General features: G+C 30.2%; 2 protein-coding genes across 2 annotated transcripts; one reads left to right on the forward strand and one right to left on the reverse strand.

Annotated features, from left to right (window-relative positions):
- The first annotated feature begins 10,865 nt into the window (after positions 1–10,865).
- LOC125856606 (protein TIC 20-I, chloroplastic-like) lies at positions 10,866–14,282 on the forward strand. The gene is made up of 3 exons (XM_049536194.1): positions 10,866–11,013; positions 12,198–12,396; positions 13,435–14,282. Exons 2-3 carry the CDS (start codon positions 12,219–12,221, stop codon positions 14,070–14,072), a joined length of 816 nt encoding a protein of 271 aa, XP_049392151.1. The 5' UTR covers positions 10,866–11,013; positions 12,198–12,218; the 3' UTR covers positions 14,073–14,282.
- Positions 14,283–14,723: 441 nt separating this feature from the next.
- Positions 14,724–18,516, reverse strand: LOC125855347 (oligopeptide transporter 2-like). The gene is made up of 6 exons (XM_049535064.1): positions 18,019–18,516; positions 17,353–17,450; positions 16,584–17,150; positions 15,824–16,076; positions 15,550–15,732; positions 14,724–15,355 (listed from the first exon to the last, which is right to left on the reverse strand). The coding sequence occupies exons 1-6, from the start codon at positions 18,514–18,516 to the stop codon at positions 14,741–14,743; spliced, it is 2,214 nt and encodes a 737-aa protein (XP_049391021.1). The 3' UTR covers positions 14,724–14,740.
- Between the last annotated feature and the right edge of the window lie 217 nt (positions 18,517–18,733).

The following is an 18,733-nucleotide window of genomic DNA, read 5'->3' on the forward strand; positions in this document are numbered from 1 at the left end:
GTTAAATTAGTTCACACGTCCATAATAGTAGACATATGAGTTAGCAAAAATATTGATATTATATACCAACTTCAAATCACCATAATATTGGTGTAATAATGACATATGGAAATAAAATCGGTGGTATATATTGGCTAAATTATTGGTATTATACAGCAGTCTCACATTGATGTGTGTGTGTGTGTTTTTTTTTAATGTTTTGGTCTAGATTCTAAAACTTTTATCCAACTTTTATTACAGTTGCTTGGTTTATTGGTATTTGAATGATTAACGTACACATACACAATAGGTGTACTAGAATTGTAATTAGTCCACAAGTTCGTAATGGTTCAAGAAAAAATTAAACGGAAGAAGATGGAAGGGTTTAGACTTTTGACAGAAGAAGAAGAAGGTTTGAATTTACCTAGGGAGTAACTATCAACTTTATTGGTAACATAAAAGGCTGCATTAAAACAGGAAGAAAATAAATATGATCTGCAAGGCCATTAAATGTAAAACGAGGAGAGAATAAAATCAAGGAAACGTGTATGGATGAATTTGTAATTGGAAAGATAAATTTTATAAAATTTAATATCCTAATTATACTCTACACAAAAAAGGCAGGTAATACAAAAAATATGAGAGAGAAAATCGAAAAAATTAAGAGATAAACTTGATAAAATTTAATACCCTAATTATACTCCATAGAAAAAGGCACGTACTACAAAAAATGGAGAGAGAAATCGAAAATATTAATTCACATAAATATGAAAATTAATTATTTTGTTATGTTTGTAAATTAAAAACTATGTTTGTAATTAAATAGAAGTATGTTGATATTTTGTTAATTAAAGTGTTAAGTAGTATATTATTGTAATTTTCACTTTATTTTTTTCTTTTTTAGTTTCAGTTTCATTTTTCACGTTTTTTTTAGTTTTTTATTTTATAAAACATGCTAAAAGTGTAGTTTTAAACCCAAAAAAATTCAAGGATCTGCCGGACCACCACTAAAACTATATACTACTACTTTCTTGAAATTTTGTTTTGTTGGCTTATTATATACACGTTTATACTTTTATTTTCAAACCCCCTGAACGAAAATTCTGAATCTACCACTGATTATAGTTGTTGAAGATTCAAGTGTATTACTTCCTCCGTCTCATTTTATATGTCACCTTTTTATTTTGCAGTTGCATTAAGAAATTATGTAACTTTACTCTTCTACCTTTATTTAATGTTTTCTTAAGTCAACTTTATAATAAATGATGAATAAATTTTCAAGATTAATTAACTACTCTATCAAGGGTATAATAGGCAAAATATGATAATTTATGCATAAATTTTATAAAATGATACGTATTGTGGTCCACTATTTATATAAATAGATGACATATAAAATGGGACGGTGGAAGTATAATTTGGGAAAGAGCAAGTATATTAATTTTGTAGTATCAATCTTGTTATATATACTAGATATAGGACCCCGTGCCAGCACGGGGCCCAATATATATATTTTTTTATTTTAATTTATGTCATATTATGGAATTTGAGAAGTTATTGAAATTTTTATATGATTTTAAAAATATTTTAAATTTTTAGCTATTGTGATTTGTAGTACTTTTTTTTAACATAATTTTGAAAAAAATATTTATTACTCTGTTTGTTCTAATTTATGTGGCACACACAGAATTTTAAATATTAAGCATTTTTTATATGTCTCTTTAATATATTAAGTTGTTAATTATTGTATTTTATTGTACATTTTGAACCTAATTTTTTAATAATATATGTTATTTGCCATGTCCCAATTTATGTGACATTAATTGATAGATTTGTTGGAGTCGAGAGATTTATTTTGTTAATTATTGTAATTTATAGTTTTTTTTCCCGTCAATTTCAAACAATATATGTTGTTAATTGATAGAATACTTTTAATGTAATTTTTTTAAAAAAATATGTGTGACTCTCCATGTCCCAATTTATGTGGCACATGTAAAGTTTTGACAATTAACCAAAATTTTAATACATTTAAAAAAATATTTTTAAGTCGTTAAATTTTAAGTAATTTAAATTGTTGTATTATTTATTACAATTTATAATACTTTTAAAGTAGTTGAAATATTGTACTATTTATTATGATTTATAACACTTTTTTTTTAAATTTATGTCATATTATGGAATTTGAGAAGTTATTGAAATTTTTATATGATTTTAAAAATATTTTAAATTGTTAGCTATTGTGATTTGTAGTACTTTTTTTTAACATAATTTTGAAAATAATATTTATTACTCTATTTGTTCTAATTTATGTGGCAGATGCAGAATTTCAAATATTAACCCTTTTTTATATGTCTCTTTAATATATTAAGTTGTTAATTATTGTATTTTATAGTACATTTTGAACCTAATTTTTTAATAATATATGTTATTTGCCATGTCCCAATTTATGTGGCATTAATTGATAGATTTGTTGGAGTCGAGAGATTTATTTTGTTAATTATTGTAATTTATAGTTTCTTTTTCGTCAATTTCAAATAATATATGTTGTTAATTGATAGAATACTTTTAATGTAATTTTTTTAAAAAAATATGTGTGACTGTCCATGTCCCAATTTATGTGGCACATGTAAAGTTTTGACAATTAACCAAAATTTTAATATATTTAAAAAAATATTTTTAAGTCGTTAAATTTTAAGTAATTTAAATTGTTGTATTATTTATTACAATTTATAATACTTTTAAAGTAGTTTAAATATTGTACTATTTATTATGATTTATAACACTTTTTTTTAAAATTTATGTCATATTATGGAATTTGAGAAGTTATTGAAATTTTTATATGATTTTAAAAATATTTTAAATTGTTAGCTATTGTGATTTGTAGTACTTTTTTTTAACATAATTTTGAAAGTAATATTTATTACTCTATTTGTTGTAATTTATGTAGCACATGTAGAATCTTAAATATTAACCCTTTTTATGTCTCTTTAATATATTAAGTTGTTAATTATTGTATTTTTTAGTACATTTTTAACCTAATTTTTTAATACTATATGTTATTTGCCATGTCCCAATTTATGTGGCATTAATTGATAGATTTGTTGGAGTCGAGAGATTTATTTTGTTAATTATTGTAATTTATAGTTTCTTTTTCGTCAATTTCAAACAATATATGTTGTTAATTGATAGATTTTTTGGAGTGGACTATTTTTTTATTAATTATTGTAATTTATTGTTTCTTTTTTGTCAATTTCAAACAATATATGTTTATTATATAATCTATTTTATGTGGTACCAATAGAATTTAGAGACTCAATTAAATTTTTTATATAAGTTTTAAATAATTAAGTTGTTAATTATTGTAATATAGTATTACTTATATTATTTTTAAATATATTTAAATATTATATGTTAGGTTTTTTATCCTAATTTATATGGCATTGATAGAATTTAAAGTGTCAAATAGTTGTTAATTATTGTAATAGATAATATGGAGTATTTAAGTCATTTATAGTATAGTAATTAATATATAATATGTAGTATTTAAGTGTTATATTATGGAATTTGAGAAGTTATTGAAATTTTTATATGATTTTAAAAATATTTTAAATTCATAACTATATATTTCAATCATTCAATGTACAAGATTTTGATAAAATAAAATCTTTAAAGTTAAATTATAATGTTTTTGAAATTTAAATTATTAAAACATATATAATGATTTTATAGAAAAAATAATATCATATAAAATTAAATGAAAAGGATAATAAATTCAACTTTTACCATGATAAGGTTGAAAAATATTATTTAAGTGGAAGGAGGTGGGGCCCACTTATATATTTTATATAGTAAGTATTGGACATTTGTAATGATTTAACTGGAACAATGGTAGTAAATCCTAGACTCTTCTAATATATAATATATAGTAAAATAATATGTCTACATTTTCCCTTCAATTACCAGCTGGACTAATAAATTGTAAATCATTTATTGTTTGGAGCACATCTAAATATACCAAATTTGTTACCGAAATGATAATCCGCAGTATTAGGATGGACAAAGTTAACTATGGCCATAAAAGGATGAGTTCACATTGCCATTTATTACGTATCTCCGTTTATTTTTACTTGTCATAGTTTCACTTAACATATTCATTAAAAATAATTAATGATATTGAACCAAATTATCTTCTATTAAATGATGTCTTGAAAAATAAGTATTTAATGCTGATGATAAAATATAGAAAAAAAATTATTGTCTTTTCTTGAAATGTCAAAAATGATAAGTAAAAAATAAAAATCTATTTAGGATTAAGTTACAAGTAAAAGTAAACTGAGAAAGTATTTTCTAATTTACTTTTACAATTAATTTGTCATTTCACACTGTATTTACCAAAACATCGAATTTATTATATTTAAAGAGTGCTCTAGTAAAAAGGTATAAACAATTGGTACTAAGGGGCATTATAAAAGATAGAGACAGACCAAAAATGAAAAAGTAATTAAGCAAGATATGCTGCAACTTGATCTTACCAATGACATACTATAGGAGAGGTGGTACAACAAGGTTAGGTGATAGTTCTCATGTTTGTTATGTAATACTCTTCATTTCACATTATGTTGTTTTGTTTTATTGTTACTACTCTCATGTTTGTATGTATTCTTTTTTGCAAACTTTTTGACATGATGCTTTATTTAAGCTCAAAATTTATTAAAAGAAATTTTTTTATCTTTACAAATAAGAGAAGTCTATGTATATTCTAGTTTTTTTTTTCAGATTCATTTGTAAAATATTGTAAAGGGTCATATAATAAAATTATTATTTTCTTTAGTGCTTCTTAAAGATATGCCAAATTAATACTTTCTCTGTCCAACAATACACGTTTACTATTGACTTTGCACACCTTTTAAGAAACTATAAATAGAACGATAATTTTACTATATCACCCTTTGAATATTATAAATACAATGTCTTGAAAAATGTAATAGAGAAATAACTATAATTAATTATAAGGGTAAATTAGAAACTAAAAGTGTAAAATTATCTATTGATTTCACAAAATAGACTAGTATTGTTAGATATCCTAAAATAATATAGTAGATAACTATTATTGGCCGGAGGAAGTATTAAATAAGTAAAAGTGGAAGGAATTAGAGATAGCAATGGAGTGGGGCGAGTGTTGAGCGGAGCAGTTTTAGGCCTATGCAGGGCGAGACGGGGGACATACTTGCGGGTACGAAGCGAATGCAGGGCGGGTTGAAATAGATTTTTTTCAATTCTTAGTGAGGCGGTGCGGGTGCAGGTTTACAATGTAACCGTTGATACTATAGCCTAATCTTAAGCTCTAGCCTCTACTTTACTATGTAATTGTTGATGTTTTTTTTTACCATTTTGTTAGATTTGAATCTAAGCAGCAACTTATGTTAAATTTTTTATTGTGTTTAATAATTAGAATTTATAAATTGAATATTCAAAAAAATATTATATTCGAACGTTAAAATTAAATAATAAAGTGAAAGAAAATAAGAAAACTTGTGTGAGATAGGTTTATGTGAGGCAAATTAATATGAGACGAACTAAAAATAATAAATTAATTTATACGAACCAGAACGGATTAAAGTCTCTACGAATTTATGCGAATTTGCCCAGCAATCGGCCCGACTCTCCCCATTGAATAATATGCCAAATTAATACTCACTCCTTGTAAAAGTGTAAGGAATGGTATGTCAAATTAATACCGACTCCTTCCACTTTTACTTATTCTATATAAATTGACATATCTTTAAGAAACAATAAAAAAATAAAAATTTTATTGTATCACCTTTTACAATATATTGAATACTCTCTTTGTCCTTTTTTACTTCTTCTTATTATATCATCAATTCATTTAGAAAGTTAATATCTTTGAAAAATATAATACTTTAATGAGTAAATTGATTTTAAAATTTTATCACGTAGAAAGAATAAAATAATAAATTTATTATGTTAATTATTATTTTTATAATAGGTATGCCAAGTAAAAAATTGACAAATAAATAGAGATAATAAAACATAAGAAGACTTTACCTTTATCTTTTATTAAATAGACTCTCGAATAAAACATGTCAAATATTTTTCATCCCGTGTGTCATATCCGAACGATTCACGAGGAGTAATGTTCTTTGAATTTTCTTAATAACACAACCCTTTTGTAATACCAGAATTTCAGGTTCATTAATTACTCCGTCAATAAAGGCCACTTAGTCAAACTGCAAGACTTTCAACTCTTTTAAACTACTTTCATTCTTCCCATATCACCCTTCAAAATCAAATCCCTATTTTACCCCTATTACTGAAGCATCAAACACATACACAACATGGGCTTTATTGGAATTCGAAACATGGTTTACATGCATGACCTTTTCTTGTTTACTTGTTCAACACGTGATACATAAAATTCAATTCAACAAATATACTAGTATTATCTATATTCAAAGTTAAACAAAACACACCTCATTCAAATTGCTATAAATACCAAAACTCATCAATAACATTCTTCATCCACATTCATTAGCAAAAACTAAAGTACATATCTCATAGTAATCATTGGAATATTTTGAGTTGTAACCTTACTCTGTAGTTACAGTATTTTCCTATAGTTCTGCTCAATCTCTGATTTGTTCGAGGATGACTAGTCGAAGAATAATTACTTTATTGATAATTCTTGCCATGTTTGTTGCTATAACGAGTACTCAAAACCATGTCGAGGCCGCTAGAGTATTGTCACAAGATTTTTCTGGTGAAAAAATTCATCTCACAACATTGCCATCGATATATGAGAAGGCGAAGAACAATTTGTCATTTTTGCTTGAGAGATTACCTTCAGGACCTAGCCCTAAAGGACCTGGTCATTAAAAATGGCTGAAAGGAACAATAGATAATTAGCATAGCTTATAACATTTTTTTCCTTTTTATTTTTCTTTCTTTTGACTAGATATAGAAAATACAAGATATTAATTCCTTCTTCTTTTATTTATTGTTATATATTATATATACCTCATTTATTAATTCATCTTTCTTGTTTTTTTCATTTTTTGGTGAGAGAGATCAAATGGACGGTGTTCTTGTAAGATTCAACTGTTACTGAAATGAAAATATATTTTTTTTACTATATGGTTTACCTCACTTTCTAGGTATGGTTATGTTTAATGTAACGTATGGTCGGTGTTTAAGAGCTAACTATATTACTTCATCCGTTTCAATTTATATGATAATGTAGTTAATTGGATATAGGGTTTAATCAATTAAATGAAAATTTTAAAAATTTGTGATTTATAAATATTTGTGCATTTATAAAATATTTATCATCTTATGATCGGATTGCTCAAGGATTCACTAATTTTTCACAGCAATCATGTGAAGCGCGAATATATTAATTAGTGTTGAAATTTTAATGGTTAACACATTTAGAAAGTAAGTATGATCTTTGAATCCCAGAAATTTAGCAAGTTGAAATTTCTCTTAAAATCGTTCAAAAGTTCAATACATTGGGCTAAAGCTAACATGATATTGTGAGGATTTTTTAAAAACTTTAGCTAAAGCTAAGTTTTAAAAAAATAAAATAAAATATACTCGAATTAAAAAATAATATTTTGAACTAATTTAGAAATAATGACTATTTTTGCAATTATAGGTTTAAAAGGTGGTCGTCATCCCATGTTATTTTTGTCTTAGTAGGTGATATTGAACTTTTGACTTTGTTTATCCATGAGTAGATCTTTAAGTTTTGATTTTTGACTTAGTGGATTTATCCATGAAATAATTAAGAGTAAAAAGTTTAATATCACTCATTTTCAAGATTGTTGAATGTAATTTCCTATCAAGTTGAAAGTTTAAGAGCACTCATTTTCAAAGTTACGGTATGTAATTTCCCGTCAATAATGTGCTCTAGTTTTAAATTGTATAAAATTTAGTATAACTTACATAAATCTCATAGTATAAAGAGTAAATTACTATCCCTACTCTTTTTCTAATTACAATAATCCCTTAAAATTTGTATCTTCCGGATACATAAGTCACCATCCGGATACATTAATTCTAATACAGAAGAATCTTTTTGTTGCACTAAAAAGGAATAAAATCTGAAAATTAATTATATCCCATAAACTACGCTTACGTTTCTTCTTACTGTCAATCATATAGAGACAAATCCTATCAGAATAAAGAAATTCAAAATTTCAAATTGCTCCCCCCATCAACGAAGAGACCTTTCAGATTTGATTAAAAAAAATTTGTCAAAATTTTGGGTAAGCGAGGTGAGTTGTGAAGAATACAAAAGTGATGGAATTATTGTTGGACAAACGATTTCCTTTTGAATCTTCAAGTTCATTGAAAATCCTTTCAATTTTGATTCAAGATTGTCAAAAAAATTGATATTCAAGATTTTTTCTTCTCCAGTTCATCGAAGATCCTTTCAATTTTGAGATTCAAAATTCTTCTCCTAGTTTATTGAAGATCTTTTCAATTCAAAATTTTTGAGAAGATACATCACAAATATCTTTGCTACTTAACATTTTATTATTTATGTATCTTGTTTAAATTGATAAATATTGTATTTATACTAGATACATTAAATAAATAATTGTTGCCCATAAGAGTTAGATTTGAGATTGATACATTACCGTGTGGTAATTTCTATGTAATTGATACATTTAATATAAATTTGAATTTACGTATCATATCTAAAAAATTAGTGCATAATACATTACTTTTTATGTATCTCGTTTAAATTGATAAGTATTGTATCCACACTAGATACATTAAATAAGTAATTGTTGCCCATAAGATGTTAGATTTGAGATTGATACATTACCGTGTGGTAGTTGCTATGTAATTGATACATTTAGTATATATTCGAATTTATGTATCACATCTAAAATATTAGTGCATGATACATTACTATTTATGTATCTCGTTTAAATTGATAAGTATTGTATTGTTACGGGATATAAACATGTAATTGTTGCCCGTAAGTTGTTTAGTTTGAGAGCGATACATTTAGTATAAATTAGTATTTATGTATCATGCCCGTATAATTTGACGTAGCTATGCATCATATACAAAAAAATATATGAATATGATAAACAATGATTTAGTTATAAAATAGGCTTAAGTCATTTACGACCCCTTAAAGTTGTCCGTATAATTTACTTAGACACCTCAACGAAGACTAGTACCTATTGAACACTTTTACCTATTCAAAAATTGTTCCTATTAGACATTTTTTGATAATCAACAAAAAATATGAAGAGTGTGTGATACACTTGCGCTGACATGGCAAAACGGCTAATTAAAAAATAACATGTGGCACTGGGGCCCCAAAAATATAAAAACAAATAAAATTTTGTTTAAAATTATTTCAAACACATTCATATCTATTTTTTTTTTTAAAAAAAAAATGAAAATGTCAACCTATTCTACAGAACTCCACCCCTAGCCAACCCCCTTTTGTTTTCATCTTCTTCCCAAAACACATATTTTCTCAAATCACAAAACCTAATTTATTTCCAAATAACTTGAAGATTAACTTTTTTTTTAAAATTATATATTTTCATACTAAGAGTGAAGAAGAAAGAAAATTTTGCCGGTGGTTATTCATTTCTACATCGATGACAAAAAGAAATTGATAGCTCAAAAATTAACTCTTTCAAATTTTTGAATATCATTTTTGATAAATTTAATGGGTTTATATTTGAATTTGAGTAAAAATATTTCTTCGAAAATTGTGATAAAAAAATATCAGCTAACTTTTTTTATATGTAAAAAATCATTTATCATCTTTCTTCTTCTTCATATTTGTTCCATTATTTTTATGAGATTTGAAATAAATCATACAAAAGAAAATCTTTCTTTCAAATCTGAATCGTATGATTTCGTCATAGTTGATTTTCATTTATCTTCAAATTTGGAAGAAATAATATATATTTTTTATAAAAAAGAAAGACAAACAATGTTGGAGCTAAAATGGAGAAAGTTTTGCAAATTAAATTTTGAAGAAGATGAGTAGTAGGGGGTGGGGTGTGCTTCTTTTTTTTTGAAAAAAGTGTAAATGAAAGAAGAAAAAATGCTTTTAAGTTAATTATAGTGTCAAGTGTCAATAAAAGAAGAAAATTTGTAAAAAAACAGTTTACAAAACGCTATTTTGAATCTTTTCATGTGCTTTAGGGAAGTGCAAAACACATTTTTTGCCATATCAGCGTTTTGTGTTTAATAGGTACATGTTTTGAACAATTTAGGTGTTCAATAGGTACAAGTCCTAGTTAATGTGTCTAAGTGAATTATGTGGACAACTTTAAGGGGCTGTTAATGACTTAAGCCTATAAAATAGTATTGCACATACATAACAAACATATGATACATACCCACATATATAAGTGACGCTTTTTATGATTCGTTTTTGTCCTAATTTTCTCCATGTTTGTTTTATCATGTCCATATATGGGTGGTTTATTAAGTTTACATTCTAACCATCTCTCTAACAGTAAAACGCTTGTCTTTGTGTATGAAAAATTACCTCAATATTCACATGATTTTCCTGTAAAAAAAAAAAAAGAACTGAAAATAAATAAATAAATGAAGAACTAGCTTTTGATTAACTTTAAATCATTAACTGGAGAGAGGAAACATTTAAATTCAAAATAAAGGAGTGATTATAGGCATGATAAAAGGGAGAAAATTGTGGAGTTAGAAGATTGAAAGTTATGTATCTGGAAAGCAGAGAATATGAGAAAAAAAATGGATTTTTGTAATTTTTTAAAATGATAGGGAATAATAGAAAATAGGATAAGAAAAAATGTGTAGTTAGGAAATTTTTCCTAAAATTTACACGAGCCCACAAGCCCATACACCACCATAAGGACGGCCCATGACAGTTCGTTTTCCTCTTTGTTGAACATTTTTCACCTTGGAGGCCTCGCCGAGCAGATAAGAACTCCTCTTCTCAGTTCTCACTCACACTCCCCACTCTCCGTTACAGTCACTATGCTCTTCAATTAGGTATCTAATCCTTCTTATTTTTGGTTAAGTTTTGAATTTTTTTGTATTTGTGTTTTTCGAAGCATAAATTAGTGCAATATCAATTTTAAGTTATGGTTGAATTTTGTGATGATTATGTGGTTTCTCAAAAAAAAAAAAAAGTACTATTTGTCACTATCTTGTGTAGGGTTTTTAATGATGAGATGACAATCATGAAAAAAACTGATAGTTGTAAAGTAATGTTTAGTTTAATATGTCATTTGAACATTTATGGTGTAATAAGTTTTTCTTGATTTGAATAAGAAAAGTTAACATTTTGATTTCGTTGTTTTTTTCTCATTAGCAGTTAGATTATAAATGGCTATTTTGATTCAGTTGGACCTGGTTGTTGATATTGCTTCCTAATGTAATGTCTTTTCTTTTGTAGTGTCCAAACTATGAAGTTATTTCAAGTACCCTTTTTCTACATTTGACAAATAAACTGAGTGTTTCTGACCTTGTTTTGTTTTTGAAGTTTTTCTTGCGCCGTCCTTCAATTTTTCATCAATGTTGTAGAAACAATACTGCCTCAGTGACAGCTATATTTCTATCCCAAGACTATTTATTTTTATCCCTCACACCAAACGACCCCTAAGTGATATGGATAAATATCTAGGATGTTATTGTTAAATCCTGAGTTTCTTGAAATAATTCTTCCCTTAATATTGGTGAAGGGCATGCACCACTTTTTGCTTCTGGCTTTCAAGGACTAGTATAATTTCACCTTTTTTTGTACGATCATAGGGACAAGTTTGAATGTGAAACCACTCTCTTTTAATGGACAATGGGTAGCATTGGTACACTTATTGCCTTATTGGTATGATACTAGTATTTTTACCCAAACTTGCAAATGACTGTAGTTTATACATTTTGAAAACCCCGAGTCTTCTGTTAGTGAAAACATTATGAATGGGTTTGTCTTGGTCGTCAGTTCATAAATTTGTACTATGGATACATAAATTTCTTCTTATGAATAACAACAAACTTCCAACTTTTGAATTTGATAGTCAATCATGCGTATATGTATTTTCTTCGTTTAAAATTTACATTGAAATATTTGGTTCAGATAGTTCTTTGCGGAGTTTATGGAGACCCTTCTATTTCATCTTGGTCTTTAACCTGCATTCCAGTGCATTTACGGTGCTATGTGCTTTTCTTCTTTGTAGATCTTCTCGGAGGACTTGAATATGATCCTAAATGGATGGTACTTGAGTTCTGGGGGTATTTGTAAACCTTACAAAGCATGTAACTCCAAGTCCTACCGATCTGCATCATCATGCACCCCTCTGCCGCTTTCCAAGGTTATAGTCACATGTGTTAAACGTTCACCAGCACCTCATCAGTATCCAGCATCCTGCTCCAAAGGTGTGTGAAATCTTGATGGTGATCTTTTTGCATGTCATTATTTTCATTCTGCATTTTTATGTTAGTTCTGCTTAGCCCCGTTTGTTTTCAGTTAATGGATGTTTGAATTTGAAAATTTCAGGTTTCAGTCCACTAAGTGTATCAATGCAATTTTTTTTCCCTTTTATTAAAGCTTATTTGGTCTTAATAGGTCTTATTCATTCTGATCTTGTACATAGTTTTGAAATCATTGAACTGTTGTTCAATTAAGATCCCTGTAAAGATAACATTTTAACTTATTGTACTTTTTACGTAGTTTACAAATATATAAATTTCATTTCAAAAAAATTGAAGATAACATTTTATCACTATTTCTTTCTCCTTTTCCTTTTAATCCCAACAACTTGTCTTGATTTTTAAAATTGCGTAAAAGCTTGGGTTTGTTCTTTGGCTTCTTTTAGGGCCCAAGTGTTGAGGATATTTAATTCGAGTTTGAATATTTAAGCTTGTGATAATAGCATCTTTTAAGTATGCATCTTTTTTATTGTAGCTTGTGGGACCTAATCATAATTTGAGCTCTTCATGAAGTTCTTATAATGCTTGTAAGTTGTAACTTGTAAGGAAGTTAGTGAGTGGATTATCTTATAGGTTTTTTCCTCGTCTTTAAGGAGAAATGTATATTTGTTCTTTTCTCAAAAACTTAAAATAAAAACTGAAATGGCTCGAATCTTTATGCACCCATGTTTGGTGGATGTTGTTTATTGTAAATGTATTTCCGTCCATTCCTTTTTGCTACTGTTCTCTCACAGTTCAAATAGATAAATGTGCAAAGGCAGCTACTGTAAAATAAGAGGTTTAAGGGTGTACAGTAAGTCACGTAGTGTTCTTTTAGAGGATTCAGTACTATAAGAATGATGATAGAGGGAACAAAGTAGTCAACAGATCTTTAAGCCAATATATCTTATCTCTACAAGCTTATGATATGATTCTTTTCTGTTGACTCTATTAGTTGAAAGATATAAAGCTAATTTCCCTATTAAAGTTGAGTTGTCAGTGCAGGATTCAGCTTCCTTGATCTTTCTTCTGCATCATCACTTCTTTTAAGCGGTGAATATGGTGGTCTTTCGAATGCTATACCACAGTTACCAAGACGAAGCCAATTGTCCTTTTCCCCTAGAGCATCGAAGGATGTCCCCTATAGTTACAGATTTCCTCCGATGACCAAAAAGCCAAGGTGGTGGTGGAGAACCTTAGCATGCCTCCCTTACTTGATGCCTCTTCATGAGACTTGGATGTATGCTGAGACAGCATATCATCTCCACCCCTTCTTGGAAGATTTGGAGTTTCTGACATACCCTTTCCTGGGAGCTATTGGGAGATTACCGAGCTGGTTTTTAATGGCATACTTCTTTGTTGCTTATCTTGGTATAGTGAGGAGAAAGGAATGGCCTCATTTCTTTAGGTTTCATGTGGTGATGGGGATGCTACTTGAGATTGCCCTACAGGTTATTGGGACTATAAGCCGTTGGATGCCACTTGCGGTATACTGGGGCAAGGTTGGTATGCACTTTTGGACGGCTGTTGCATTTGCCTATCTGTTCACAGTTTTAGAGTCCATAAGATGCGCACTTGCTGGGATGTATGCTGATGTACCATTTGTGTGTGATGCAGCTTATATTCAGATACCCTATGATTAATGAAAGCCAACACATAGGATGTAAACAGATGAGATTATGTTTGTTATGCCTTTTTTGTAGGACGCCGAGGCTAGATCAATCTGAATTTTTAACTTGCAATGATCACGTTCTCTTGGGAAATGCTTTATGGTCTGTAACATTCACTTTATACTGCTGCTGTTCTTTCCTCTCCCATCTTCCGAAGGTATTGATTAAGTTCTCATTGGTTTTCAGCTTGTTCTCTTAGTTTCAGTTGTCATTTTAGGGCTTCTGTGACTTCGTTTTCACCAGTTTGATCTATCAAACTGGAAAAGCACTTCGCCAGACTAGAGGCAGCAACAGAAATATACATCTTTATAATTCTGGAACAGAATTACATTTAGATATATAGATTTTTACTTTTGTCATATCACTATTTAGACTGCAGACTTGAGAATGCAAAACCAACAACAGAAAAAGGCTTTTGTAGATTATTGGGTGTGAGGTTTCAACAAGAGAAAGGCAGCTTAATCCAAAAGTTCGAAACAAAATCTTTAATTAAATCAATTCAATAATAAAAGAAAGTAAAGTATTTGGATTGGTGAAAAGCTTATATTTACAAAAAACTATCAGCTAGCAACTAACCACAGAAGAAAGGGTATATCGGTGTGGAGCCTAACTATACTAATAAAAACAAAAACCTAATAGAATTAGGTCAAAGGACATCCATCGACAAAAATGCCTTTGCCTGTGGGACAAGAAGCCAAATCACAATACTCTCCACCAGTTCCCCACCAAGAGAAGTTAACATTCCAAACAGTAACGCAGAAAAACAGAACCACTCCCATTACAGCCACTCCAGCATCTAGTGCTGCAGATAGGACATAATTGTATCTCTGCCACCATTGCTTTCTGTATCTGAAAACGAAGAAATTGAACACTGTTCCAACGATAATCCAGCTGTTGAAATTCAATGTTGTTGCTGGAGGCATACTGGCTGTAGCTGCAAGAAGTACTGGAATGTTGATCAATTCAATCCAACTTTGGCTTGGGAATGATTTGTGTAGCAACCACACCAGAAAGGGTGCCACAAGACCTCCAATAAAGCACCAATTGAGGGCACTATATTCTCCGAGGCCTAGGAATATTCTTCGCGGTCCTACTAATCCCCAGATAACTGATGCATCAAAAAAGACTCTATCGCTCTGACAGGTCCATGGACTGTTGGGAGGAAGCAAGTTAGGTTGGCATATGTGGTCAATGCTATTAAGTAGCCACCACGCAACACCCATATTGATTGTACCACCAAGTATGGTTCCAACTAGCTGTTTTTAGTAAATAGAAGTTTCAGTCAGTCTCTTGTAGTATCAAGAAACAGTACAATTGCTATAGGTTTTTTTTTTCTTCCTATGATCAATAGATTTGACTCCTTATGTGTCCAATACTAACCATTGACCAGTATAAGTGATTAATACTACTAATGGAAACAAGTGAGAGGAAGAAAACAAGAAAGGCATACCTGAACGATGAACATTGATCTTGGAGGAACCTTCATGTAATGACCAAGCTTAAAATCTTGGAGAAAAGAAACAGCCTGGCTCATACTCATATAGGCAAAAGTCTTGAAGCAGACATTGGCTATTGGTTTCCCTGGAATTATCATACCAATTACATATTCCGTGATCACATTTAATCCTGGTGACTGTTAATCAGAAGCAAAAATTTGTTTAATAGAGGAAAATGGATGCAGTCCACAAAAGTTACTAAACATATGTTCAACTTGCAAAACTAACCATGTTTGTGGTGGCTGTTATGACACTTATTGGTAGGGTATATATCAAAGCAAGACAGGCTGCAAGGAGAAGCCCCCACCACGAAAGCTGAACTTGATCTTTCATGAAGATACATAGAACAAGCGACAAAGCCAATGAAAGTGCAAGCGTGAGGTAGAACCACCAGTTAGGGATGTCCTTATATTTCATCATAAGTCTTGTGTGTATATCAGGCTTTCCTTTGTATGAGGCTCGGAATCGCTGAACTATTTCCCTGTTAAGTGAACTTATCAGCATAATTCTCTTAGCAGCACTAGTTTAATTCATGCGTTAACCTATAGGAACCATGTCTTAGTTGAATAATATCTGGCCAAGTAAAGAGGGGGTGGGTTCCCTCTCTCTCTCTCTCTCTGAGAGTTTCTTTTTGCCAGTTCATCTATAAGTTCTATTCTAGTTAGTTAACTCGTTATAAAAGCCTTAACCAGCATGGAAAACTATCTGAAAATATCTAAGTGTTCCTACAACATCAACAAGAGTACTAGCATTTTGGTTTCCCTAAGCATTTATGTCAATTTCCTAGGTCAAGTAAACCCCTGTACTCGTTCAATTGTTTAGTATTGCAGGTTCTTCTTTATATATGTTCCAATTTTTTCTTACACACATGAATTATACGCATAAAGTCCAAGGTAGATGCAGTGCTTTCTGTCAAGGCGTCTTGACTAGATCCATCATGGCGAATAAGTGATTAAAAAGTGGAGAAAATGTTGAATAGAGCACTTACTTTCCATTGAATAAAGCAACTTGAGAGAGAGTAGCCATAACAGCTGCGAAATTCAGGCCATAAGTGACAGCAAAGAACATGCTGAGATGTATGCGTCCATGCTGTGCATATGATACCTTGTCTATCTCAAACTTATCATTAACAATCTCTGTAACATTATATATCTGCCCCCGGGCATCAAATAGCTCTGAGGAGAATAGAGGGAAATTCTTGGCATTGTAGAGGTTCAACCCCCAATAGGAAGCTGGAATAAGTATATAAACTACTCCAATATAGCCCACTATGACATTGACAATGACGAAAAAGGGGTAAACTAAAGGGCTACCAAGATATGATGCTATAACTGCCCAATCAAAAGTGAAGGATAAAATTCCAAGACCCTTCATGCCTGAACCAAGTTGCTGGGCTACCACTGATTTGGGATAGGCCAAACAGAGCAAAGATAAGTTTGACAATGTTGGGAAGAGGAAACCAGGGACAATGTACCATATGAAGCTGCAAGCTAGTACAACTAAGAAAAATTTCCCTCTTGAGGTTTTGCCTTCCCCTTCTTTATCATGGAGAGCCCTGCCAAATTTATGAAAATTTACATTTATCAAATACAGTAACAATTATGCATCAAGATTCTCATATTAAGCCAAAAGAAGATGCAAGTATTCTCAGAAAGAATTTGCCAGAAAAATTCAAAAAGCACCCGACCACGAGCAACTCGTGATAATAGGCTATATCCTATTTCAGGGGTTAAGTTTAAATTTTTTTAAGAAATTACCTGAAAAGAGAAACTTGAACTAGACTACTTGGCCACCACATTTCTGCAGGGTCTACCACATACTTCCTCATAATCCCTGCCCAGCCATATCCCAGAACCTGATGGACAAACATTATATTAGCATGCCCTCAAACTTGAGTGGGTAAATATTTGGAAGTATACTACCATCTATATGAAAATTTTGAAGTTCTTTCAAATTGTTCACCTAGATGAAAAAAAGTAAGGGACCAATAATTAAGAATACGAACGATAGAAAAGCTAAATAGATACTTTCATCGCTTGACATGAAGAGTTGGAAAGTCTTGACATTGAAGGTCAAATATTTTCCAAAAGAAACTAAGAGGTCTAAGGCTCACAACATCTTCATGATGGAACTCATTCAGGCTTATCAAATTAAATTTATACTTCCATCGATACATAGATAGATATATACTATAGTTTTGTGACATTCTCATGGAGTTATCTTGGTCAAAATCCTGGTACGAGTGATTTAACTAATGACCACTAGCATATATGCAAAGGCGAATTCTTGATTAAAATCTTATGTAATCAACTTTTAAGATTAAGCACGGAATCCAAAATTATGGGTTCAGATGTAATATTTGTTGCAATGTTAATGGATTTTAACATTGCAACTAATATTTTAATTCTAGAAGAGGTTCCAACCTGAGTGGCAACCACAAGAATCCAACCAGCCAAAAAGGTGATATTCCTGAAATAAAAAGCTTTGATAATATCAACAATCCCAACAGCATAAGCAGGTCCATTCCCAAAAGCAGAGCCAGCATTGGCAAAAATCGAAATCAATACATGCTCTTTCACATTAAACGGCCCTGGATTTAACGAAAACTCCCACGATTTAATCGTAAACTTCCTCTTCGGTAACACCCTAGCCATTAAACGACCAATCGGCAACGTCGCCACCTGGACAGTAATCATCGATATCACCAATGGCTCAGCTCTGTAACTGAAAAAAGTGTTGAGAAACGAGAGCAGTGCACAGGAAAAGAGCCCTAAGAACCACATTCGGAATGTCCATACTGGAAGAGACGGATCATCGTCGTTCGATACGGTTAAACGAACTTGTTCGATTGGGGATTCGTCGTCTTCTTCTTCTTCAGGAACTACATTCTCTGGATCCTTTATATGCATGTTAACGGCCATGGAAGGTGGCCGAAAACAAAAAGAGGATTAATTTCTAGGGTTTTAAGTTTGAAGCAGCACGTCAATTTGCTGAATTTTTTGCAGGCAGGAGAAGTGGCAGAGACAGAGGCCGAGTGCGTGTTTTTATAGTGTAACAGTACATGCATGAAGAGTTCTACAATAACTCAAATTTTGACTCATTGAATTATTTCTTTCATTTACTTCTCCATCCCAATAT

This window comes from Solanum stenotomum, chromosome 2 (assembly GCF_019186545.1).
Source record: "Solanum stenotomum isolate F172 chromosome 2, ASM1918654v1, whole genome shotgun sequence".
Taxonomy (NCBI): Eukaryota; Viridiplantae; Streptophyta; class Magnoliopsida; order Solanales; family Solanaceae; genus Solanum; species Solanum stenotomum.